General features: G+C 43.2%; 1 protein-coding gene across 1 annotated transcript in view; it reads left to right on the top strand.

Moving 5' to 3' along the window:
• The window catches only part of ITK (IL2 inducible T cell kinase), a 63,901-nt gene that overhangs the window by 12,548 nt on the left and 25,091 nt on the right, over positions 1-26,262 (top strand). The window contains exons 2-7 of the mRNA XM_060146505.1: positions 6,973-7,077; positions 8,561-8,642; positions 11,226-11,354; positions 15,209-15,249; positions 18,765-18,916; positions 23,137-23,202. Coding sequence (XP_060002488.1) covers positions 6,973-7,077; positions 8,561-8,642; positions 11,226-11,354; positions 15,209-15,249; positions 18,765-18,916; positions 23,137-23,202 — 575 coding nt within the window. The remainder of the gene's footprint in view (positions 1-6,972; positions 7,078-8,560; positions 8,643-11,225; positions 11,355-15,208; positions 15,250-18,764; positions 18,917-23,136; positions 23,203-26,262) is intronic.

A 26,262-nucleotide genomic window follows, 5' to 3' on the forward strand; every position in this document is an offset into this window, starting at 1 on the left:
CTCACTGTTGTGGCCTCTCCCGTTGCGGAGCACAGGCTCCGGACGCACAGGCTCAGTGGCCATGGCTCACGGGCCCAGCCGCTCCGCGGCATGTGGGATCCTCCCGAACCGGGGCACGAACCCGCGTCCCCCACATCGGCAGGCGGACTCTCAACCACTGCGCCACCCGGGAAGCCCTCTAAACCTACTTTTTACATTTTATATATATATATTTTTTTTTTTCCCCTCCGTATAGACCAGCTTTACTCTTTGTTGATGGCTACAGAGTGGTCACAAGACAGATGAACCATAACTAATCTGACCATTTGTCTATTGGTGGGTATTTAGGTTTCTCTAGACTTTTCAGTGTAATAAATAATGCCACAAGGATTTTCCTACTTCTTTATATTTTAAACAAATGTTTCCATAGGATAAATCCTATAAGGGAAATGTATTTATTTATTTTAGTTAACTGCTTCTAAGTACAATAAAAGAAATACACGTTCATGGTAAAATAGTGAAACAGTATAGAAGGATATGAGGTGAAAAGAAAGTCTCTCTACTTCCTACTCCCAAACCCCAGAACTACTCCCAGGGGTATCTGCTCTTAATAGCTTCTTGTGAGAAAACACATTCATAATTTTAATAGAGGATCCCAAATTGAGTCTGGAAACTGTATGAGAGTATAGTCCTGTTTCTTTTCTTTTCTTTCTTTCTTTCTTCTTGTTTTTTTGTTTGTTTGTTTTTGTGGGGAGGTGGGGAGAGGGTGAGTAAAATCCTTTTATTTTCAGGTAGTCAGGGTGCTACTACTAATGAGATGGTGGACTTTAAGGGAAGCTTGAGTGTTTTCCCCACAGCACAACCAGCCTCATCATAAACCAAGGTGTGAAAAGCTGAGGTGAGGAAAGCCAGTTTACTCTGGTTCGGCCATGACGAAAAGGTCTTGTGGAAAGAAAAGGAGGCAGGTGTGGGATGGATCATAGTTTCCTGGCTTTAAGTCAGTCTAGGTGCCTCGAAACCTGCTACCTTAGCTCCAGATCTTCCCAGAACTTGAAAGTTTAGTGGGGGTAGGTCCAGGTGAACATGGACTGGGAGAGGGAAGAACCAGCAACAGCTAATTACAAATTACACTGGTGTTCTAGAAGACGCTGCTTTTTCCATTGAGATCACATCTTTATTAGGTACCAAGTAGCTCAGGTCATTATAACCCTGAGTTGCAGCTGTCAGCAGCATCCCTACTCCCCAAGAACTAAATGATTCAGAAGACCTAAGAGAACTAAGCCCAGAGAACTGAGACAACTTGCCCAATAATACTTGTTCTCATAGGGATTCCAACCATGACTTTTCCAAGTTCCGAATTTCTGCTTGTCTCCCCTTCAGCATGAGGGTTCCCTTTGCCATAAAAGACAGAAAGCTGCATTGGGAGACTGGGAGGGAACTCATGGGTTACCTCCAGCATGTTTTGCAGAGGGGATGGGACTAGAATCCAGGAAAGCTCCTAAAACCAGTCTTAGAACTGATAGTCGGAATTCTGGTAGGGGTGGGCGAAAGCAGCCCCCAAGTCAGTCACTGAAGTTTCACCTCACATGACATCAGTTTTCATTTCGATTTCATCATTGTGCCATTTCAGATTGGTACAATGGCTGGCTGTACCACACGCCAGAAGAAGCAATGAACAAAATATTCAAAATGCCTGGTTAAAATCATCAAAAGTATTTCCTAATCTTAAAGAAACTGATAAAAGCAGCATGTGGCTCCTTTTACAGTGTGATCCGAGAAAGCCTTTTTTTATTATTTTATTATTTTTGGCTGTGTTGGGTCTTTGTTGCTGTGCGTGGCTTTCTCTAGTTGCGGTGCGCGGGCTTCTCATTGCGGTGGCTTCACTTGTTGTGGAGCACGGGCTCTAGGCACGCGGGCTTCAGTAGTTGTGGCTCTTGGGCTCTAGAGTGCGGGCTCAGTAGTTGTGACGCACAGGCTTAGTTGCTCCGCGGCATGTGGGATCTTACCAGACCAGGGCTCGGACCCGTGTTCCCTGCATTGGCAGGCGGATTCTTAACCACTGCGCCACTAGGGAAGTCCCCGAGAAAGTCTTAAATGCATCGCTCCCCTTTGAAAAATACTGCTTCCCTTTGAAAAACACTCTCCCAGTTGATGCTTGAAATTTGATTATCAAATCTCCCTCTAGGTTTAAGTCTCTAATACCTGTCCTAATACAAACTCCTGTGAAACAAATCAAGCCTTAAGCTCTCAGGAAGTTAAATCTTAGGTGAATGACTATTTGGGCGAAGTTTTGACGGGCGAGGGGGAAGGGAAGAAGAGAGCTAAAGTCCCCACGTTTGCTAAAATGAGAGCAAATGTGACGCAGATGGGAAGACCAGGCAACAGGCCCCTTTCAAGGTTTTGCCCTGGTTTTACAAATAATTGGCAAAGTAAACAAATAACTCCGGAATGTCAAAATCACCAGGATCACCAGTTAAATATTAATGTTGTCCTCCCAAATGGTGGTTCTCAGTTACATATTTACCTGAAAGAAAACCCCAAAGAAAATGTGGACACATAAAGACAAGAGAGTGAGGTCTTGATCTTTGGGCAGCATTTGGAGAAGGAAAGGAAAGGAAGTAACACTTGGGTGGGTGGTTTAATCATTTGAATGATTTTCTTTTGCTAGTAGGTTTATGTAGATCTTTTAAATCCTCTAAGTTAACCCACTGATTCAGGGACAGTTATTATTTCCACTTAAAAAAAAACACAAGGCAACAGAGAAGTTGAGACATTTGCCTGAGGTTGCACAGCTGGTCAGACAGACATGGGTTTGCCTGATATGAAAGTTCCATTTCTCTCTCACTCAGCCTCACTGGAGGAGAAGGCTGAAGTTCTACTGTTTTTCAGAAGGGTGGAGATGTCCTCTTTCATGGGTAACTGACACACAGCTTCTTACTGATGTATCCGCTGGACTAGCTGAGCAGCCAAGGCACCAATGTTATAGGAGCGAAGAGGGAGCTCTGGGCTACCGCTTTGAAATCCAACATAAGCATTTCACAACCAAATGAGGCAGAAACAAATCTCCACTGGGTCACGGCTTACAGAAATTGGTCATGCAATTGATTATTCAGCGTTGGGTTTGGGGAATGAAAGCCTCCTACCTTAAGTCAGGGCAGGTGCAAAGCCGTGAAGCAGTCATTAATCACTCAGGCTCTGGAGTCACAGAGTTGAGCTTGTATGCTCACTTATGAAGAGACTTGGTCCCTCTGAACCTCAATGTCCTCACCTGCAAAATGGGGGAATAATACTCTGTAGGACTGTGATTAAATGAGATGGCCTGTTGAGTGCCTGAAGTATAGGAAATGCTCCCAAATGTTATGGTCTTTTTGTTTTTTCCTGCCTTCTTTAAAAGTCACAATCCAAAATTCTATTTCATAGGATACATTAACATAAAAAGAAAGGCGATATAAAAGCCACTTGCACAAGCTTTCCTTGTACAAATGTGTGGGCATCAGCATCTTTTTAGATTGCGTTTGACATATATCAAATGTCTGGGGTGAAGCTTTGCCATATGAGGACAGCTTTGAATGCGGCCAAGAAAAGAGACAAGGCCAAGTGAAGTTCTGTGATCTTCACCTCAAGGGGTGCAGATGGAATAACGAGGAAGAATGAGGACCTGCTTTACTTGGTGTCTCTCTTTCTCTGGTGGCTTTCATGTGGCTTCCTTGGAAGGTTTTACGCTGGCATTTTTCAGAAATAGCGCAGTTGTTTGGGATGATTACAGGCAGTCACCATCTCCCAGAGACAAAGCTGTGTTTAGCTCACTGACCGACTGTCCCCCCCTGCCCAGCTCGGGGAAGGCACAGCTGACCCTGCAATTTACCACGTAGCAGGTCTTTGGAGATCTGAGGAGAACTGGCCTTAGGGTGTCAGAGAGACTGACCAAGCAGGACGCATTGTGAGGGAGGAACCTGATCACTCCTCTGGGGCTGAGAGTGAACTTTGATGATAGAATGTGAAATCCATTTCCACCGAAGGCTCACCTGACAGTCCCTTAAAATCCACGTTGGAACTCAATGAATATTAAGAAGTCAAAGAAGATCACCTGAGTTTAGAGAAATCTTCCCTGGAAATCTTGAAGCCACACTGCCTAATAAGGTAGCCACCAGTCGTGTGTGGCTACTGATCACTTGCAGTGTGGAGAATCCAAATTGAGACATCTTGTAAAATACACAAAGTCTTAGTCCTTGAACATAATAGCTCTCAATTTTTTTATGTTGATAACATGTGGAAATGATAATATTTAGAAATACTGGGTTAAACAAAATACTGTGCTCTTAAAATTAATTGTACTTGTTTCTTTTTGCTATTTTTAGTGTGGCTACTAGAAATTTTTTAATTCCATATATGGCTCACATTATGTTTCTGTGGGTTAGCACTGCTTTAGAACTTCACATAGAATTTGTATCCCTAGTCACAACTCCAGTTACTGTTTACGTCCACCTGATGCCCTGATTATGATGATCCCAGGCTATTAACAACTGCTACTTATCCAGAATGTTTCTACCCCAGGGCTTTTGCTCTTGCTGTTTACCTCAGAGCTCACCCTCCCAGGCCTTCTCTTATCTGGCTCCTTTATTGACTTTCTGATCTCTTCTCAAATGCCCTGTCTCCAGTGAGGGCTGCCCTGACCACCAGTTGACCACATCAACCTGTCCTATTCTCCTTAGAGCACTTGTGTGTATTGTCTGCCTTCCCAACTAGACTAGAGCTCCATGAGAAGGTCTACCATGTTCATCTCTCTATTTCCTGCACTCAGAACACCACCTGGCTCAGAGCTGGCCCTCAATAAATATTCCTGAATGGCTAAACACATTAGCCTTAAGTCTGATTGAAGCTATCTAAGCTGCCTTCCAACTCGGCACCCTTCGTTTATATCATCCTAACTGGGCACCCATGGTGGACCAGCCACTGTGATAGGCTTGGGGGATATGGTAACAGATGTCCTGGTCTTTACCCTCAGGAATGCAGGAGTTCCAGTGAACAAAAATGTCTGCAAACAGAGTGGTCCTCTTACTGCCATGAGCCTTCTGTCGCATTTTACCATGTACGCTACTGAGGAAATAACCCAACAGAGGTTGAAAACCAAGATAACCTCAAAGCTCAGACTCCCTGTTTATCACCTGTAACTGCAGATGGTTTTTGAGAAAACAGCTCTCTTGTGCTCTTCTGCTTTTGAAAACAGATTACCCATTCCAAAGACTATGATTATGGGCAGGATCAGGACACGTATTTCTAGCTATGAAAGACTCTAAATGAGAAGAGAGTTTGGGTCCAAAGGGCACATGTTTTCAGAGGTTTTTAAGGGAAGACTGACCTCTTAATACATCCTGAGATTACAAAAGCACACTGGAGACCACTATGTGGAAGAGATGCTCATTTTCGTATTATATATCCTATAAATATGTGTGGGAAAGATAAATACATTCCAAATGGTTAACCTTGGCTAGCTCAGAGTTGTGGAGAAGGATAGGATAGTGAAATACTAGAAATATTTTCTCAACATACCTCCATATTGTTTTATTTGTTACAATGAACATGGATAGATTTTGAACTTTCAAAAATGAATAAATTTGTTTTCAGAAAGAAAATTTAAAAAAAGGAAATACCACAAAACTTCCCTGTATTCAATAAAGAGTACTTCTCACATCTTGAATTTTTTTCCTCTCAGTTCTGTGCCTCATCTACTAAAGCAAATGCTAGCCATTAGGCTGAGTATCAAGAAGTGGTGAGTAAAGCCTGAGCTCATTTCTGGAGAATTTGATGATGTCATACTTCCCAAATACCCACCAAGTACCCTCATATATCACAACTCTCTTGCCATACTTAGGACTTCTTTAACCTCTTTCACTAGGAGGGTACCCTTTATTGAGGGCACATATCATAGGCCAGGTCATTTGTTTACATACTCCCATCTTATTCTGCAATCAATACTTAAAGGGTAGGCATTATTATCCTCACTTCTCAGACGTGGAAACTGAAGTGCAGGGAGGTAGATGAATGACCCAAGGTCACAGAGCTGGTTAGAAGCAGAGCCCAACTTTGTCCCTAGCCCTTTCCAACCTTGTGCCTGATTCACCACCATCTGTGCTACCTCTTTCTTAAGGATAAGCTAAGATGAATTGTTTTGCAACTGGTTCCATAACTGAATTAAACTCTATTCTCAATGGAAGCCTAATTCCAGGCACCTGTGAAAGGCTCCTACTCTCCAAAAGCTTTTCCCTAACTAGCCTTCCATGGACCCTTATCGTCTACCAACCTAACATGCCCTGGGATCCAAGGACGAGGACCCTTAGAAATGGGTAACATGTGACATGGTTATAAATCACAAAGACCATCATGTGAATTAGTTATCAAGGAATACATCTAGCAGCTTCCAAGGAAATGAGACATGGGGCCAGTAAAATTTAATGGGGGTGTGGAGAAGGGATAGTTACAGAGCAGAGTCAGGAATGTCCTACAGGGGTGCCATTGTGAGATCATGGGTAACTAAGGGACACAGAGGAGGCAGATATAGAAAAGAAAGGTGCCACTAAAGGTATTTGGCACCAACCAGGTCAGGCCTGAGCTCACTTACTATGCTAATAAGGCCATGAGCAGGTACAAAGCAGAAAAAGACTGGCGCATGTGTGGTTTCCCACAGATTGCACTACCCATCCCAGCTGTAAGTTCTGCAAATGCTGCTGTTTGTCACAAGGTAACTGGGATATAAGGCACAGTGGCTCAATGAACAGAAGTCAGTCACTCCATCAAAAAGATGATTCAAATAACATGTTCTCCCAGAAGTCTGCTCAGAGTGTTCTTCTCAGGCACTGAGGGCTAAGAAGCTTCTGGATATTTGGAGGGTTGGTTTACAGTGGATCTTATCTAGTAATGTATTTCTAGAAGCAGCCTGGACAGAAATATTGTCTTCCTTCTTCCTTAAATGGAATGTGCTTTTTCTCCCCACAGAAAAAGCGCACTTTGAAGGGCTCCATTGAACTTTCCCGAATCAAATGTGTCGAGATTGTGAAAAGTGACATTATCATCCCATGCCACTATAAATATCCATTTCAGGTAAGTGCATCAGGGACAATGGTTAAAATGCTCAGTCATTGTACAAGAAGGTGGGACAGAGATGACTCTGGTCAAGGGTTAGAACTTAGACCAAGCCCAGAAGAAATTGCTGTTTTCTTTCAACCGATGATGCATTCATTCATTCAACAAAGATTAACCACAAAATCTTGAAAAAGTTGTCATTCATTTCCCTTTCCCTCATGTCTTCCCCACCTCAAGGAAAGTCCTAAGTACTCTACTCCTGGGGGGAGGAAAAAAGCTATCAAGGGCCCCAAGCCTAATATTCCATAAGGGTGGTTTACTCGTGACTTGGGACAACAGATTACAATGCTTGGTTATAAATTGCTTGGAGGTCCTGGAGTAAAAAGACTCAGATTTTATAATCTGAGAACTATATGGAGTTGTGCTGTCCAATACAGTAGCCAGTAGCCACATGTAGATGTTTACATTTAAATGTAAATTAATTTAAATTACACAATATTAATCAGCTCCTGAGTCACACTAAGCCACATTCAATGAATAAACTTTTCACACCTTCAATAGCCACACGTGGCTAGTGGCTAATTTATTGGACAGCAGAGATTTTAGAACATTTCCATCACTGCAGAAAGTTCTATTGGACAGAGCTGGTGGAGAGTATATTTAGTCTTTAGGTCATGACATCATCTAAATCTCGTTACCACTCTTGACATTTATGGTTCTGAAAGAGTGGATATCTTCTTGCACATCCTAGGGTACTGTTCATGTTTACCAATCTGAGGAGTTAATATTCCACTTTTTAATGTGGCATAAAAAAGGACTTTTTTCCTACTAGAAATATGACCTCCACAAGTTGGAATTTTTAGTACCAAAAGTAAAGGGAATAACACATATTTTTCCCATCATTAAAATTCCAATTACAAATGAGTGCATGGAAAAAAAAAAAACCTGGTGAAATTCAAAGATGTGTAGTACATTAATAGTATTTGCTCAATGTCAATTTCCTGGTTTTAAAAACATACTATGTTATGTAAGATGTTATCATTGGAGAAAAGTGGGTGAAAAGTATACAGGAACTCTGTACTATCTTTGGAAATTCTTGGGTGTCTTATTTCAAATTAAGAAGTTTTAAAAATCTCGATTATATATTTATCATCTAATATCTTACTCTTTCATATGCCAGAATTTTTTTTAATCACTGAAAAATTAATATGAGAAGTAAACGTCCTGTCTAGGTAAGTGGAGAACTCTTTTCTCCAGCGATTTGAATTTAGTGATGGCATACTGGTGACATGTATTCGAAGATGAGCTGTGGGGTTTCACCCTGTATCTGCACAGCATCCAAACTCCTGGATAAAAAGGACACTAGTGCCTAAATTACCCAAATGTTTGCCTTTGATGACAACTTGAGACCCCACTCTTGGCCCAGTAAGCCAGGTGGGCCTGCTGTCAGTCATACATCTCTGGCTGCATTGTTCACCTTGAACTCTGTGTGTGTTTCCAGGTTGTGCATGACAACTACCTCCTGTATGTGTTTGCTCCAGATCGTGAGAGCCGGCAGCGCTGGGTGCTGGCCCTTAAAGAAGGTAATTAACCTCCTGTGCAATTGAATCCCTGAGATGCCTAGATCCTCTAGAAGGCTTGAGTTCCGTGATAGACTAAAGGGCGGCTGATGGTCAAACATTTCTCCCTTTTGGTGCTGGTGGAGGGTCCCACGTTTTCAACTTGGGTAACAACCAGTATAGTACAGGGTCAGGCAAATCCTCTCTGCCACCTGCTTTTGTAAAGGTCTGAGATAAGGATTTTAAAAATTTTTTTTAATGGTTCTATTTAAAAGGGTTATGTAAATACCTCCATAATATATCAATTGTGCCTGCTGGTGAGCAAAACCTAAAATATTTACTACCTAGTCTTTTAAGAAAAAGTCTGCTGACCCCTCGTATAGTATGAAGAATAAGAGCATGGGCCCTTGAGTTAGATGACCTGGGTTTGAATCCTGGCTCTGCCACTCACTAGCCACGTGTGCTTGGGCAACTTCCTCAACTGCTCTGTGCTTCAGTTTCTCCATCTGTTTTTAACAAGGGGAAGAGGAGGGAATAAAAATAATAGTACCTGCCTCCTGGTATTATGCTAAGTAGAATAAGTCAGACAGAGAAAGACAAATGCTGTATGTTTTCACTTATATGTGGACTCTAAAAAATAAAACAAATGAATATAACAAAACAGAAACAGACTCACATAAACGGAGAACAAACTAGCAGTCTCCAGAGCAGAGGGGGGTGGGAGGAGGGGCAAAAGAGAAGAAGGGGATTAAGAGGTACAAACTACCAGTCATAAAATAAATAAGTCACAGGAATGTAATGTACAGCACAGGGAATATAGTCACTATTTTATAATAACTTTGTATGGTATGTGATCTACAAAAACACTGAATCACTATGTTGTGCACCTGAAACTAATAACGTAAGTCAACTATACTTTTTTTTAATAACTTTATTTATTTATTTATTTTTGGCTGCGTTGGGTCTTCGTTGCTACATGCAGGCTTTCTCTAGTTGCAGCGAGCGGGGGCTACTCTTTGTTGCTGTGCAAGGGCTTCTCATTGCAGTAGCTTCTCTTGTTGAGGAGCACGGGCTCTAGGTGCACAGGCTTCAGTAGCTGTGGCACACGGGCTTAGTTGCTCCATCGCATGTGGGAGCTTCCCGGGCCAGGGCTCGAACCCGTGTCCCACGCGTTGGCAGGAGGATTCTTAACCACTGCGCCACCTGGGAAGTCCCAACTATACTTTAATAAATAAATTTTTTCAAAAGCACCTGCCTCCAGAGCTGCTAAGAGTAAGGCCCTTGGGACTATCCAGGCCCATAGTCAGAACCCAACAAATGTCAACTAGCCTTAAAGGTTTTCAGATCATTGTGAGGGTACTTCTTAGGACTCGCCTTCCCGACAGCATAATCAGAACCAGCACAGCGTTTATGAACATGAGCTGTGGAGCCAGGCTGCTAAGGAGAAAATTCCAGCTCTGCCAACTATTAGTGTGTGACCTTGGGCAAATTCCTTGACTTTTCAGTGTCTCCATTTCCTCAGCTATAAATTCTGACTAGAACCAGGCAGTCATAGGGTTATTGTGAGAATTAAAAGTGTTAGGACGTTGATTCACTTTGTTATAAAGCAGAAACTAACACACCATTGTAAAGCAATTATACTCCAATAAAGATGTTAAAAAAAAAAAGTGTTAGGACATGACTTGGAATCATACCCAAAGAAAGCACTCAATCCATCTTACTATTATTATTATTTAATATTATTTTATTGTCATTTAGCCTGAAGCCCTGGATTTGCAGTAGAACTGGGTTCAAATATTAATCTAAGTAGCTGTGGGGACTGAGGGTAGGCAAGCCATTTGAAATCTCGGGAGTCACGATGCCTCTATCTGAAAAATGAGACTAAACATGCAAGTCTTATCTTCTTCCAAGGTTGTTGTGAGTCCCAAACGGCACGTGCCAGATAAACTGGGAAGGGCTCTCAAGTTTAACAGTCAACGGGCAGAGAACAAACCCTAAAGTACGAAGTAACCAAAAGGGCCCCAACTATGCTCATTGGCCGCTCTACCTCGGTGGAGGGGTTTTACTCACAGGATGTTAAAGCTGAAAGAAGCATTAGAGATCATCTGTCTAGTCCTCTGTTTTTTTATACTTTTTTTTTTTCCTTAGGAGGAAAGCCTCTTTTTTCCTGTACCCAAATCTGACTTTAAAGCCACAAATCTAGAAAGGATAAAAGCAAAGTTGCTATAGTTGAAGGTGGGAGAAATGGAGTGGTGAGAATCCTACCTATTCAGCCTTCCCTAAGTTCCCTAAGGCGCTTTTGTGGGGCCCATGGTCCCAGTCTAACAACATCACGGCACAGTGGGAACTGGGGCTCTGATGAGGGTTTTGCCCAACCTGCGGACACACAACTAACTCAAGGCAGAGACGGATAAGAACCCGGATCTGCTGATGCCTAGATTCAATATGCACTCCTCCGTAGATGTATATGCCCGGAAAAAAGGCCATTTTTCTGACTATTCTAGGCAATACTCATGCAAGCTCACACAGCAGGGTCAATCTCAAGGAATTATAAAGTTGGTGGCCCTTGATAGACCGACCTGGAAATAACTCTTCTGCCGGTTTCAGAAACCAGAAATAACAACAGTTTGGTGCCCAAGTATCATCCTAATTTCTGGATGGACGGGAGATGGAGATGCTGTGCTCAACTGGAGAAGCTTGCTGTGGGCTGTGCCCAGTATGATCCCACCAAGAATGGTAAGTGACTATGAATTCCCTTTCTTCTTCGTACAGTGACTGGCCTCTCTACTAGTAGGAAGGAAAGGCTCTTTGCTTCCCATCACCAGGGGTGTCCAGGATTGAATGCAAAAGTCCACAATTTCAAAATTTTCAGAAGGCAATCATCCGCCTCTACCACCAGTCTGTTGATGTTTTTTGTTTGTTTGTTTGTTTTTTGTGGTACGCGGGCCTCTCACTGTTGTGGCCTCTCCCCCCACGGAGCACAGGCACCAGACGTGCAGGCTCAGCGACCATGGCTCACGGGCCCAGCTGCTCCGCGGCACGTGGGATCTTCCCAGACCGGGGCACGAACCCGTGTCCCCTGCATCGGCAGGTGGACTCCCAACCACTGCGCCACCAGGGAAGCCCTGTTGATGTTTTTTCATCTCAAGGCCGATATCTTTTTAACTCCTTGCTACTCAAAGTGTGGTTCTTAGACCAGCGGCATCAACATCACCTGGAAGCTAGTTAGAAATGCAAATACTAGGCCCCCTCCTAGGTTTACTGGATAAGAATTTGTATTTTAACAAGATAAGATCCCCAGGAGATCTGTGTGCACAGTAAAGTTTGAATAGCACCACTATACCTTCAAGTTAGGAAATTTGATTGCCACAGTCTACTCAAATCTGAAGTTGTAGAGACAGCCCTAGAGATACATAATATTATCTATTACAGTGGCACCATATCACACGTGTTCCATCACACAAGTTGAATTCTATACACTTGGAGGGGGAAGAAAGTAAAACCAAAACAACCGCTCATTTTACAATGTGGCTTCTCCCCACCTCTACTTACTTGCCCTTGACCTCCACAGTCTCAGAGAAAAGGAGGCCACAGCCTAACTGCACAGCAAAAACAAAAGATACTGGTTTTTGGCCTTTGAGGTCAAAGACCCAGGTCCTAGAGATCGGAGTGCACCTCGATTTTATCTTATGTGATGACTTTGGGACCTGAACCCCCAGTGAAGGGCAACTCCACTCTGATGCACTTTTACGTACATTACACTCTCATTCCTCATAACCGTCTGGGGTAGATGGTATGATGTTAAAGAAAGAGGAGGCTTGAGGACTTCAACATGCTCAAGGTCATACAGCGAGGAGGTGCTCTGCAAAGCCATTGTTGGCTAGGAATGACGGATCATGTGGACTGTTTGCTTCCATAGCCCTCTCCTCTCAACCTCTCTTACCGTACTTAACTTTTCTCATCCATCAGTTTCTTTTTTGCACTAAAACCTAATACCTCAGATTGACAGCCCAAGGCGGATGTGCTAAATGTAAAACGTGGCTGGGTCTTCTGCAGCTTCCTGAGTTGCAGCCCCTCTTAGTGCCACTTTTTTTTTTTTTTTTTTTTGCGGTACGCGGGCCTCTCACTGTTGTGGCCTCTCCCGTTGCGGAGCACAGGCTCCGGACGCACAGGCTCAGCGGCCATGGCTCACGGGCCCAGCCACTCCGCGGCATGTGGGATCTTCCCGGACTGGGGCACGAACCCGTGTCCCCTGCATCGGCAGGCGGACCCTCAACCACTGCACCACCAGGGAAGCCCCCTAGTGCCACTTTTAAAACAACTACTTCTCACCCTCTACCTTGGGAGAGAAAGTTCAAGGTTACCACTCCCTTGGCCCAGAAGAATATTTACCTAGTTTTAGAGGTCAGTGATCCCCTGCATTAGCCCTGTGGACCATCCTCATGAAGGTTAGTATCTCACGAAAAAGAAGTGGAAGGTTTTATATGAGTGGAATCAACCACAAGAACAGGATGGTGTGGGCTTGCCTCAGTGACTGAAAGCTCTTTCCGAGGCCAGAGTGGTCTCCAAATTCCTGCCAGCACCTTGCCATAGGTCCTTGGATGGGTCACTTTGCCATAAAGGACCCTAATATCCTCATCTCTAAAATGGAAGGGGAAGTTTTAGGGGTCCTAAGATGAAATATTCTCTAAGCCCATTTCCAATTCTGAAATTCTTTGAATCTATGTTTCTGTTTTGCAATTTCCACCATGCATGTAGCGGCTGTTCCTATCCAAGGCAGACAGTATTTCCTCCCCACATGAAGCCAGGGTCTAACAACCTTCTTCTGACTTGGTTTAAATAACGTCATGCACCATAGTTTCGACAGAATCGAGAGCAGACTTTCGAAGAAGCGCACTGCACTGGGCACGTAGCACATGATCATCTACTCTGAGTGAAGGCTTGTAGAATTCCCAGTGTTGGGCACATGTACCAAGCAGGGTCTAAGAGCACAGGGCTTCAGGATGAGAAACACCTGGTGTGAGTCCCAGCCCCCTCACGTCCTGTGACTTCGTATATGTTACTTAACCTTTCTGAGTCTCTGTGCCTGTCTCCTCATCTGTAAAATGGGGATTATGAGAATAAGTAGCTACTTTGTGGGGGTGCTGGGAGACTCAGTGTGGGTGGGGAAAGCTCTTAGCACAGCTGCAGGCACTTAGTGAGCTTGCAATAAATGGTAATTGTGTCTCCGAGCCTTTCTCATTTGTGGACAGAAGAATCTGAAGCCGAGATAGTATGTGTGTGTCTGTCTGGGAAGTAGCAGAGGTGGTTGAGTTTTAAACAGACTCTGCTATACCCAACGCACAGCAGCACTTAACGTCTGCAACCAGAACTGGCCCCGATCGCACCACATACGAACTTCACCCAGAGAGGGAGGAAGAAAGGCAAGAGCAAGGCCAGAGGAAGAAGAAAGAGAGACCAGGCACAGAATGCTCAGGGCTGGAAGGGGCTCAAGTCCACACAGCTTGTGTGTGGTGGAGCTGGGGTTAGGACACCTGGCTCCTGGCTCCACGCTGAGTGCCGAATAGGAACCATGTTTCCTATTATGTATGTCTCCTTCTCTGTTAACTGCATACCCAATGCCCAATCCTGCCCTTGCTTAAGGAGTTAGCACAAGGGTTGGGCTCCAGTGTCAATGTGTGAATCTCTTCTTACTACATCCCTGACACAGGCTGCCCACCTCCAAGTCAACCCCCTGCAGAGATGAGGCGCTTGCCGCCTGTAGATGCAGCCCACTCCCTGTTTACCTCTAATTGTTAAAGAAGTCCTTGAACTGAGCAGAAGCCTGGGCACTGCCTCCCACATCACACATCCTCCCAGACACACAGACACACAACTTAGGTCTGTTGATTCCAGGCTTGACCTTTTTTAGTGCCTCAAAGGACAAATGCTGAGAGACACAGATGGAGAGGTGAAAGGGAAGAGAGAGGGAAAGGGAGAGAGAAGAGAAGAGAAAGGAGGAAAGAAGAAAGAGACACAGAGAGAAGGAGCCATGGAGACACAAAGAGATAAACAGAGCGGGGTGTTGGGGTGTTGTCTGGGGGAGTCAGCAAGAACAAATACTCGGAGTCCTTAAGATAAGTAACTGCAAGTGGATTCCAGCCCTCTCAACAAGCAGCGCGACGACCTCTCACCTCACCCACCCCCTGCTCAAGCCCACAGGGGCATCAGAAAACCAGTGAGTCACTGTCCCCCTGAGTCACCAATTCCAAGTCTTGGTTTAACAGGTGGAGGAGACTTCGTGGAAGGCTCCATGCCCACTGGGAAGGACACACACTGAGAACCGACGTCAGCCCCTTTGGGCGAGGCTTTTCCTGGGGATACAGGAAGAGGGGCCCAGATATTGACTTCTGGAAGTCTCTGGTGTCTCCTGGAAAACAAGATTGGGAACGAGCAGGCTGAAAGAGAAAAAACCCAGGCCCTGTGTCTCATCCTCCCCTCCTGCTATTCTCTTTGGGGCCCCTTTTCTCTGAAAAGCCCCCTGCCGCTCACCTTTAGTTGGGCACATTCAGTTTCATGCTCATTTTCTTTTTCTGTTTTTCTCGTTTCAGCTTCAAAGAAGCCTCTTCCTCCTACTCCTGAAGACAACAGGGTGAGTGAGAGCACGAGGTCCGGGCGCGGTGGGCTGGCGGCGCCACGGGCTACAGCTCTGGTGTTTCCCATCTGCCCAGGTTTCTCAAATGCCGGGCAGATGCAGCAGATTTGTGGTGATGCAGCTGAACTCAACACCATGGGTTTCTCGGGCCTGAATTGTCTCGTGGGTGTGTCCAGGTAAAAGCCACCAGATCTTCACCCCACTGCCTTCACTCGGCAAACACTTACTGGTAACAAAGTGTGCAGCCAGGCACCTGACTAGGTTGGGGCATAATAACAGCTCACAGCTATATAAAATGGGTATTTACCCCACCCTTTGACATACAATCATTTTGGAAGCATACATTTGAGAATACCTTTTATTCTTCAAAGCACATCCACACTTTTACCAGCTATTTCGAAACTCACTATCTTCTCTAGCCACTTCAGAGGGTTATAGTTTTATTCGCGTGTGAAAGCTTGGGAAAGCAAGTCCCGTGAGAGGTTCTCCCAAAGCCATTCAGCAACTTAGTAGTCAGGCTAGTAGGATGCAGTTTCTGGTGTGGTGGTCTTGAACTCGAGTGGTGGTTCTCAAAGTGTGGTCCAGGGACCAGCAGCATCAGCATCACCTGGGAGCTTGTTAGACATGCAAATTCTCAGGCCCCACCCCAGACTTACTACATGCAAAATTCTAGAGGAGGAGCCCAGTAATCTGCATTTTAATAAACTTCCAGGTGATCCTGAGGCACACTGGAGTTGGAGACACATCGGTCTAATGTACTGACTTACAAGACTTAGGTGATATCAAGTCAACTCTCGGGAAGCTATTTAGTCAAGAAGACAAAAAAAAAAAAAGGAGACAGATCAACCTAAGCCCTCACTTTATGGTAACATCAGCACCGATATCCACATCCTAGTAATTGCCCTTTATTCTAGAACCTACTGATTCAGCTTCCTCATGCTTCTTCCTGAAGAATGAGCTCCGCTTTTTCCCTCCAGCCAGTATGGTGACATTTCAAAGACTGGCAGCTTCCCCATAAGGGAAGTTCTACGTCGCTCAAAAGCGGGCTGGCTTTCAGATTTGTCGTCAGCCCCCTTCCTCACAACAGGAAAGAAGTGGACTGAAATTGTAGCAGAAAATGAGCTCTCCCCCTTTTTATTTCATTCATCTTCTAAAGAATATTTCACGATCACCGTGGAAAACATGGTTTGGAATCCCCCTGCCCTGGCTTGTCGGGGGTTCCCCCCACAGTCCCACCTAAACCCGCACTTCTGCACCTTAGACTGGTTTGCTCCTGTCTGGTTTGCACTATCAGTGAAGGTGAAAGTCAGAAAACAGGGCCTATCCATCTCCCCTTGGACGCCACCACTTGGCTTCTCAGATTTCTTGGAGGAGAAGCCTCTATACTGCTCTAGCACTCCAACCACAGGGCTTCTGGAATCACAGCTGTAGCTTCAACCATACTTCTAAATCCACAGTAACATTTCTTTTATCTTGAATTACTTGAATTCACTTCTCCCTTCACCTTCATCTTCTGTCTTCTAATGAGTGATGGCATCTTGAGTTGGCATCTGGAGAAGCTATACTTTTATTGATCTTTTCTAAAATAAATTTATTTATTTATTTTTGGCTGCGTTGGGTCTTCGTTGCTACGTGCAGGCTTTCTCTAGTTGCGGCGAGCGGGAGCTGCTCTTCGTTGTGGCGCGCAGGCTTCTCATTGCGGTGGCTTCTCTTGTTGCAGAGCATGGACTCTAGGCACGTGGGCTCAGTAGCTGTGGTGCACAGGCTTAGTTGCTCCACGGCATGTGGGATCTTCCCGGAACAGGGATCGAACCCATGTCCCCTGCATTGGCAGGAGGATTCTTAACCACTATGCCACCAAGGAAGTCCCCATATATGTTTTTATATACAAATATTGGGGCATGACTATACTGGACAATGTAATAAAATAAAATGCACCTGTATTTGAATCCTGTTGGATTTGGCAGCTCAAATGCAACTGATACAGGAATGTAGTATCAGTGACTCAAAACTAGTATTACCATCTGTGATACGATTTTCCAAAATGGCAAACAACTCTCGGTCAAGTTCTGAACTAAACAAAGTGTAATATTCCCTCAATGTAAAGGGTGGTTGTACTCCTAGGAAACCAAGTACTTCATAGGATTGAAGTAGGATCTAGGCTCAGAGTGTCATTGTACATTATTGTTGTAAGCAGGCTGCTCACCACGTGAATGTCTAACAGGACATTGAAAAGTTGTACAGGATGTGGGATGCTGCAGAGAGTTTTGCATCCTTGACCCTCTCCCATTCAATGCTAGTAGCACACCTCAACCTTTGTGACCTTTGAAACACTGCCATAGATGTCCAAAATGCCCCCTATGGAAAGGTTCCACACGGTTTGAGAACCCTGCTCTGATCTTTCTCTTGATAATAATTAATCAGTTGGGCCTATAATGAGATGAATACCATACCATATCCTTTCTTTATCTTCAGGTGCCCTTGAACAACTCCTTCCTCCTCTGGCTCTTAGGGTGAAAGCCTCAGGCCCAACAACTCTTATCTGTAGTTCCAAATATATCACCTCACAAGCTCCACAGATAATCTTGACTTCAAATTCCAATCTGGGCTCAGCTGGGATGACAATTTTTTTTTTAATCTCCAGGATGTTTATGCCACCGATTGCTTCAATGTACTCAGAGAACTTATGATTTCCCATCACCAAGTCTCATTCTAGCCAGTAATCTCAATCTCTTCCCATGTTTGCTGTCTCACAAAGTCTGCCAACCTGTAGCAGGTGTGCCCACCCTGAACCCTTGTGATTGTTTACAGTCTCCTCTTCACATCTCAATATCTCTTCCTAAGAAACACACTGAAAAGTAGAGACATAGGCAAGGCAGCCCACAAGAGGAACAAGGGGTCCCACATGATATAGTAGAGAAAGCATAAGGCTAATACAATTGCTAAACTTGGCCACATCCATTTCTTCATCTGGGCCTCAGTTTCCCTATTCTAAACAAAAGAATGGATCAAATGATCTCTCAGAGGCACTCCAGCTCCAATAGTCTATGATTCTATGGATCAGGACAAACCCACAAATAAAATCAGAAAAGCATATGGACTGAACGATTTAGTGTTGACTTCATCCCCTTTGCGAACAATGTGATGCTTCTAGCAGAGAGGCTGTGAATTGTGACATGGTTCAAGGAAAGAAACAAGCAGACTTTTGTGAAAAGCACAGCCACTGGGAATTCACTGGGGTCAGAATTTACCACATAGAATGGGAGAGGCAATGAACTCCAGGTATTGAATGTCTTTGTGTCCTATTCAGCACCATAAGCCTAACTCATAAAGAAAGCCAACTAGGCAGGCAAATGGCCACAGCAAATACCCCCAATGGTCTGTAGAAACCGGTGTCTGTCTGGCCTGGCATAGGTCCAAGAGCAAGCTACAGCTCGGGAACTTGCTGACCTCGTTCCACAGTTTACCTCCTTTCTGCATCTTTGCTTGATTTTATTGTGTCCCTCCTCCAGCAGTTACTTCGAGAACCTGAAGAAACCTTGGTCATTGCCTTGTATGACTACCAAACGAATGACCCACAGGAGCTCACGCTACAAAGCAATGAGGAGTACTACCTGCTGGACAGTTCCGAGATTCACTGGTGGAGAGTTCAGGACAGGAATGGGTAAGGTACCTTCGTGCTTGCTGTCCCAGTTTTTGAGGTGAGGTGGGAACAAAGAAAATACTGGAACGATTGTCCGACCTCTCTCAGCAGGACCACGGCACTGAGTTAGGAGAGGAGAGCAGAGGCAGAAGGAGGAAGGAAGAAATAGTTGAAGAGGGTCTTTCCCCTTCTCAGAAGTGGCTGGGAGGCAATCACTTGCTATACTGGCTCCCTGTACCCCATCAAGCACTCCCAGCCTCCAAACTCATCTAAAAATCTCCTGGGTTCTTCCACTGACATCCACAGTTTGGGAGAAGGGCAACTTGTTCCACAAAGCACCATTGTTCTTGAGTGTTTAAGTAAGGTTGAAGGTACATCCCATTGTGAGGGTCTTATTTTTGGTGGAAAGAAAAGGTGTGTACAGATGGTGCAGATTGGTGGTTACATTAAGAAGCATCAGGAAAAAAATACTAAAGGTTTAGTTAAACCAACAGCCTTTGAACTAGCCATCCGAACGGTTCGTGGAGAAAATAAAGTTGTGCAAATACAGTTTGCCCACTATAGGACTTCCGAATGAAAAAGATCGTATGACCCCTCCTCTGATCTGAAATATAGGAAAATTACTGTTATTGACTTTCAGAATGCTCTGGGATGTATATGACTTAGATACTAGTGCTTAGTTTAAAGTTATCAGATTCACACTGCTTTATAAGGCTTTATTTTTTTCCTTTAAATATCAGAGGTATTTACCTATGCCCTGGAATAGTCTCCAGAATCATCTCCAGAAGATGATTTCAGTGATTGCCTAAATCCAACATAAAAGTGCGCCACAATTTAGCAAATTCCCTTCTTGGATGCTTAGGTTGTTTCTAATATTTTGCAAATATTAACAATACTGCAATTAACATTTTTCTATATTAATATTAAGGGTTTAAACATTTTCAAAGGGTGAGGTTATTATTAGTTTCAAAATATTTTAAAAAGAGAAAGAAAACACTCCATCATTGCAACATCTGGATAGCCTATGTCAATGCTTTATAAAAAAAAAAAAACTAACAGTAGCAAGAAGTATACATAAAAATAAGCCACCCTCCATTTGCCCGCACATCAATCCTAAAAGTATTCATTATTAAGTTACTTGTTCATCCTAAGCAAAAAAGTTATACGTATAGAAATGCATCCTTTTTTCATTCGCACTAAGGTGGTCCATTCTGGTCTTCACCTTGCTTTTAACCTCTAATGATATATCTTAGAGATACTTTCATATCAGCACATACAAATCTACCTTATTCTTTAAATAATTGCATAGTTTTAGAATGTATCCTTGCATTATAAATATTTAGACAATATTTTATAGTGGGACATTTAGTTTCCAGTTTGCTCAGTGAAGATCTTGTATTGCTCGTGTTCGTGTATCTTGGTAATCTTTTGAAATTTATATATTTTTGAAAAAATTTTTCTGAAAAAATATTTTTTTCTTTGGGAAAAAAATATATATCTCACATTTCTAACTATGGAACTGGTGAGTCAGACTATGTGAAGTCTTAATTTTGAAAGATAAATCCCTCAAAACCTTTGCCAAATTCCCACCAACAGGGTATTCGAGTGCCAACACTGGGTATCATTAAACTTAACCAAAAAAAAAAGGACCAATCGTTGAGTAAAAACAAAGAGGTACACAAATATCTTTAGGGTTAAGGCTTTACTTTTCATATATATCAAAACTTACATTTTCAAGGCACCATCTCTTTAAGTAGCCGTATCAACTCCACTGCAGGGGAAGTGAGGGAGAGGTATAAAACAAGATTAGATCAAGAACTGTGATCTTGGAGGCAGTGTCTCTTGCTACCTGAGAACAGATGCCAAAGCCCCTCATCTGGAACCTTTCTCTCTAGTTGACTGGGGGAAACAAACAAGACTAGTCACCTTACCTTCTCTTTGCCTGTTATGGAGAGGCCCACAGCAGAAACAGGTCCAAGACTGCCTGGCTCTACAAACACCAGAGGAACTTACTCACAAATTCATCCCTTCAATCAACTGACATTTCTTTTTTTATTTTTTTGCGGTATGCAGGCCTCTCACTGCTGTGGCCTCTCCCATTGTGGAGCACAGGCTCCGGACGCGCAGGCCCAGCGGCCTTGGCTCACGGGCCCAGCCGCTCCGCGGCCTGTGGGATCTTCCCGGACCGGGGCATGAACCCGCATCCCCTGCATCTGCATCGGCAGGTGGACTCAACCACTGCGCCACCAGGGAAGCCCCGACTGACATTTCTTTAGCACAACTAATGTGCCAGGAAATTTCTTCTCCTAGGTCTCACTTCCCCAAATGACAGTTTACCCTTTGTTCATTGGCCTGTGGAAAGGCTCAACTCTGCACTTCAAAGGCCATCGAAGAGGACACCCCAGAGGCCAGTCGGGCATATGGGAATTTCCCCAGTTTGCTTTGTAATAGCCTGGTGAAGCAGGAAGTACACAAGATGGGGAAAAAGGAGACTTGGACTTGAGTATCAGCTGCTTTTGTTGTACAGGACTTTGGAAAAGTCACTGAACTTCTGTGAATCCATTTCCTTATCTGTAAAATGCAAATGATAATATCAGCTTTCCATCTCAGAGTGTTGAGAAAATCAGTGAGATGAAGAAAGTGAAAGGGCTTTGTAAATTCTAGACCAACAAACCGGTGAAGAGAATTATCATCATTTTGTAGATAACGCAGCTTTGGCTGACATATTAAAACACAGTCATTCTACATGAAAGTGAAAACAGTATTTGACCTACTAATATAATTGTAAACACATGGTGTGGCAAAAACAGACGTAATTAAAAGGATTGCCAAAAGAAAGACATAAAAGAAATAGCAAACTTGAGAATAAGTTGACTCCCATCAGTTGGCACTGACTGCCTTGAGCACTGGGTTAAGAATGATTCTGAGGCTGGGTGTTCAGTTCTCCAAAGAAAGCATGCCATAATTGACTAGCAAGGTCAGGTCAGCCATGGGTACAAGATATGAGATATCCCGTATTTGACATCACCATTCTTGATTTCTTCACTCCTCAGAACAATTATGTGAAATAGATTACACATTCCCCATTAAACATAAATCACTAGGGACTTCCCTGGCGGTTCAGTGGTTAAGACTTCGCCTTCCAATGCAGGGGGTGCGGCTTCGATCCCTGGTCAGGGAGCTAAGATCCCACGTGCCTAGTGGCCGAAAAACCAAAACATAAAACAGAAGCAATATTGTAACAAATTCAATAAAGACTTTAAAAATGGTCCACATCAAAAAAAATCTTAAAAAAAAAAAACGAAAAAACATAAGTCACTAGATTACAAAATGGCCTTGTACAAAAATTAAAACAGGTGATAGAGTAAACAGCAAGAAGTTATGAGACATCTTTTTATAGATTGCAGGGTCTGGAGGGATTTTACATGTGATGTAGTTTAGGTCCTTCATTTTACAGGTACAGAGTCAGAGGCCTAGAGAGTGAAGGAGACACTGTTCTCACTTTGCAGTATTAAATGCGATAGTGTTTTGAAAAGTACAAAGCTACACACAGGTGTAAGGTATTTTGATGTTCTTATTATTCTCTTAATCCATATATCTTTGTTTATACACAATTTATTCCTGTTCAAAAGAAACCCCCAACCCCAAATCCAGCATGATTTTATCCTTTTTTCTCATGTTTTACCATTTATGTTGGAAGGAGCTCATTTAACAAAAAATATTAGGGAGGTCTTGAATTAAAAGCTCACAAGTTCGACTGGCAGTATCTTTTGGGACCTGTGGTTGGAAAGTAATTCTTTATGTTTTATTTATTTTGGTTTCCCGACTGTAAAACAACACTAGCACTAAAGCGGAAAAAATACTGATTATTACACACACACACACAAATGTTTCCTAATAAAAAATAGAGACTGAACATTAATCTTTTTTCTAGAGGAAATTTCCAGAGGAAATTTCCAGAGGAAATTTCACAATGAAGAGATTAGCAAGCAGAGCTATTAAAGTAACCACTTCTTATTTATTATGATTCATATTTTAGTGGTAAAATCTACATAGCCTTTAACAGATAGCAGGTTGTTATTTTTAGCAATTCTTTTATTTGAAAATTTTAAAATGTCTTATCCCAAATGCTAAATAACATGAGACTTCATCTTTAAATGACTTTTGGTTGATTAAACCTATGAAATGGAGATGTGAAATTAGTTCTACATTAATCTAAACACTAATTTCCCTTTTAACAGGCATGAAGGATACGTACCAAGCAGTTATCTGGTGGAAAAGTCTCCAAATAACCTGGAAACCTACGAGTAAGATATTTTATTTGTTTTCCAAAAATATGGTGCTAAGGAGTCCTCTTACATTAGGAGTGAATTATTGGTTGATTATTAAAATACCAGGCATTTTCTCTTCTTGACCTGCTTTCTTCTCCCCCCATACTCTGATCCCTAAGTAAACAGTTGAGGGTCACTTCACTTTATTTATTTTCTTTTTTATTAGAAAGGTATTTTATTTATTTATTTATTTAATTTATTTGTTTTGGCTGCGTTGGGTCTTCATTGCTGCACATAGGCTTTCTGTAGTTGTGGTGAGCGGGGGCTACTCTTCGTTGCAGTGCGCGGGCTTCGCATTGCGGTGGCTTCTCTTGCTGTGGAGCATGGGCTCTAGGCATGCGGGCTTCAGTAGTTGTGGTGGGCAGGCTCAGTAGTTGTGGCTCGCAGGCTCTAGAGCACAGGCTCAGTAGTTGTTGCACATGGGCTTAGTTGCTCCGCGGCATGTGGGATCTACCCCTGCCAGGGATCGAACCTGTGTCCTCTACATTGGCAGGAGGATTCTTAACCACTGCACCACCTGGGAAGCCCAAGGGTCACTTTATTTTATTTATTTATTTTTGGCTGCATCGGGTCTTAGTTGCGGCATGCAGGATCTTACGTTGCAGTGTGCAGGCTTCTCTCTAGTTGTGGCGTGCAGGTGTTTTTTCTCTCTCTAGTTGTGGCGCACAGGCTCCAGGGCACATGGGCTCTGTAGTGGTGCACGGGTTCCAGAATGCTTGGGCTCTGTAGTTTGTGGCCCGCAGGCTCTCTAGTTGAGGCGCATGGACCCAGTAGTTGTGGTGCATGGGCTAAGTTGCCCCTGCAGCATGTGGGATCTTAGTTCCCTGACCAGGGATCGAACCCGCATCCCCTGCATTGTAAGGTGGATTCTTTACCACTGGACTACCAGGGAAATCCCGAGGGTCACTTTAAATAGAAGGGGGAGGGTATGTGTTCTCATCTCCCTTTTAATCTAAGGGATGATTTTCAGATGCCTGCACATAACTGTGGTCAAAGGAAAAGGTTCTTCTGGGAATCCCAGGAATATTTATCTTACTTGAGAAGGAAAAAACACTATGAACACTGGATCAAATACAAACTGACTTAAAACATGGTTTAATGCAATACTTCCAATACCAAGATAGCAGACAAAAATATATGTATTAAATATCTGCTTAGCTTGTGTTGTTTATTTCAAGATGGCATTTAAAAGAAGAGTTCACATGGATATTATTTTTATTTTTATTTTTATTTTTCTGCAGTACGCGGGCCTCTCACTGTTGCGGCCTCTCCCGCTGCGGAGCACAGGCTCCGGACGCGCAGGCCCAGCGGCCATGGCTCACGGGCCCAGCCACTCCGTGGCATGTGGGATCTTCCCGGACCGGGGCACGAACCCGTGTCCCCTGCATCGGCAGGCAGACTCCCAACCACTGCGCCACCAGGGAAGCCCAGTTTTTGTTTTTTTTTTTTAATTTATTTTTGGCTGTGCTGGGTCTTCGTTGCTGTTCAGGCTTTCTCTAGTTGCGGCGAGCGGGGGCCACTCCTCGTTGTGGTGCGCAGTCTTCTCACTGCACTGGCTTTTCCTATTGTGGAGCACAGGCTCTAGGCACACGGGCTTCAGTAGTTGTGTCTCACGGGCTCTAGAGTGCAGGCTCAGTAGTTGTGGCGCATAGGCTTAGTTGCTCCGTGGCATGTGGGATCTTCCCGGCCCAGGGCTTGCATCTGTGTCCCCTGCATTGGCATGCGGATTCTTAATCACTGTGCCACCAGGAAAGCCCCACATGGATATAATTTTAATGGAATTACTTAATGTTTAATAAAATTCAAGTGTAGAGTACAGTGTACTCACCATGTACATGTATTTCCTAGCTCAGCTGCTGGAAGGCCCAGAAACAATAATACTACAGTAGCAATGTGTACACTCAGATCTTGGTTTTTAAATAACACTTCCCACTAAAAAGAACTAGGACTTCTTCTTGGAGAAATGGCTTGGGGATTCAGAGTCGGGGCAGGGAAAGAACAACGATGAAACTGGAACATTTTGATGCATCAAAAAGTAAAGAAGTACCTCCCAATATTTTTTTGTTAAATAATGTGAACATATTGAATGATCACAGAAGTCAGCTTAAAAATGCTCCTTCTGACTAAATCTGGGATAATTTGAGTATCAAAATAAATAAGGACAGTAAGGGACTACAATCCACTGAGTAAAATAAAAAAATCAATAATAAATAAATAGCTTGATAGATAAGTAAGTAAATAAATAAATGGACAAGAAGAGAGAAAAGCTCTTTCTTGCAGCAAAATGCCAACTAATGAATGTAGAAGGAATGATAAAGTTTAAAAATCACCATTTTGTAACTCAAAGTACCAACTGATTCAGGCAAAAATCATCAATGAGTGTCACAAATAGGTGGTGAAAGGTTTGATATTTACATAGTTTCAAAGTATCTTCTCACAAATCACTTACTAATAACAAAGAGGAAATATCTGGTAGATCCCATCTTAACTAAATGATCCAAGTTCACATCAATAATGGGGCAAGCAGATACCGTGCATCTCCTGATGTGATAACACTGAGAAGGACACAACATCACTTCTGTGATAGTCCTGCCCAAACATGCATAACCTGAATTATTCATGAGGAAATAATAGACAAATGCAAACTGAGGATAGTCTACAGAATAATTGCCCTGTGCTCTACAAAAATGTTAAGATCATGAAAGACATGAAAGGCTGAGAAATTGGTCCACGTTAAAAAACTGAAGAGATGGGGTAACTAAATGCACCAGTAATCCTGGATCAATCTTGAACCATAAAAAAGCAAACCAAAAAAAGTTACAAAATATATTATTGAGACAACTGATGAAATTTGAATAAGGTCTAAAATTAGGTAATAGTATTGTATCAATGTTAAATTTCATGATTTTGGTAATTGTACTATGGTTATACAAGTGTATATTCTACTTATTAGAAAGAAGTACTTAGGGGTAAAATTCTATTCTCAAATGGCTCAAAAAATCTATTTATCTATATCTATCTATCTCTCTAACTATC

This window comes from Lagenorhynchus albirostris, chromosome 3 (assembly GCF_949774975.1).
Source record: "Lagenorhynchus albirostris chromosome 3, mLagAlb1.1, whole genome shotgun sequence".
Taxonomy (NCBI): Eukaryota; Metazoa; Chordata; class Mammalia; order Artiodactyla; family Delphinidae; genus Lagenorhynchus; species Lagenorhynchus albirostris.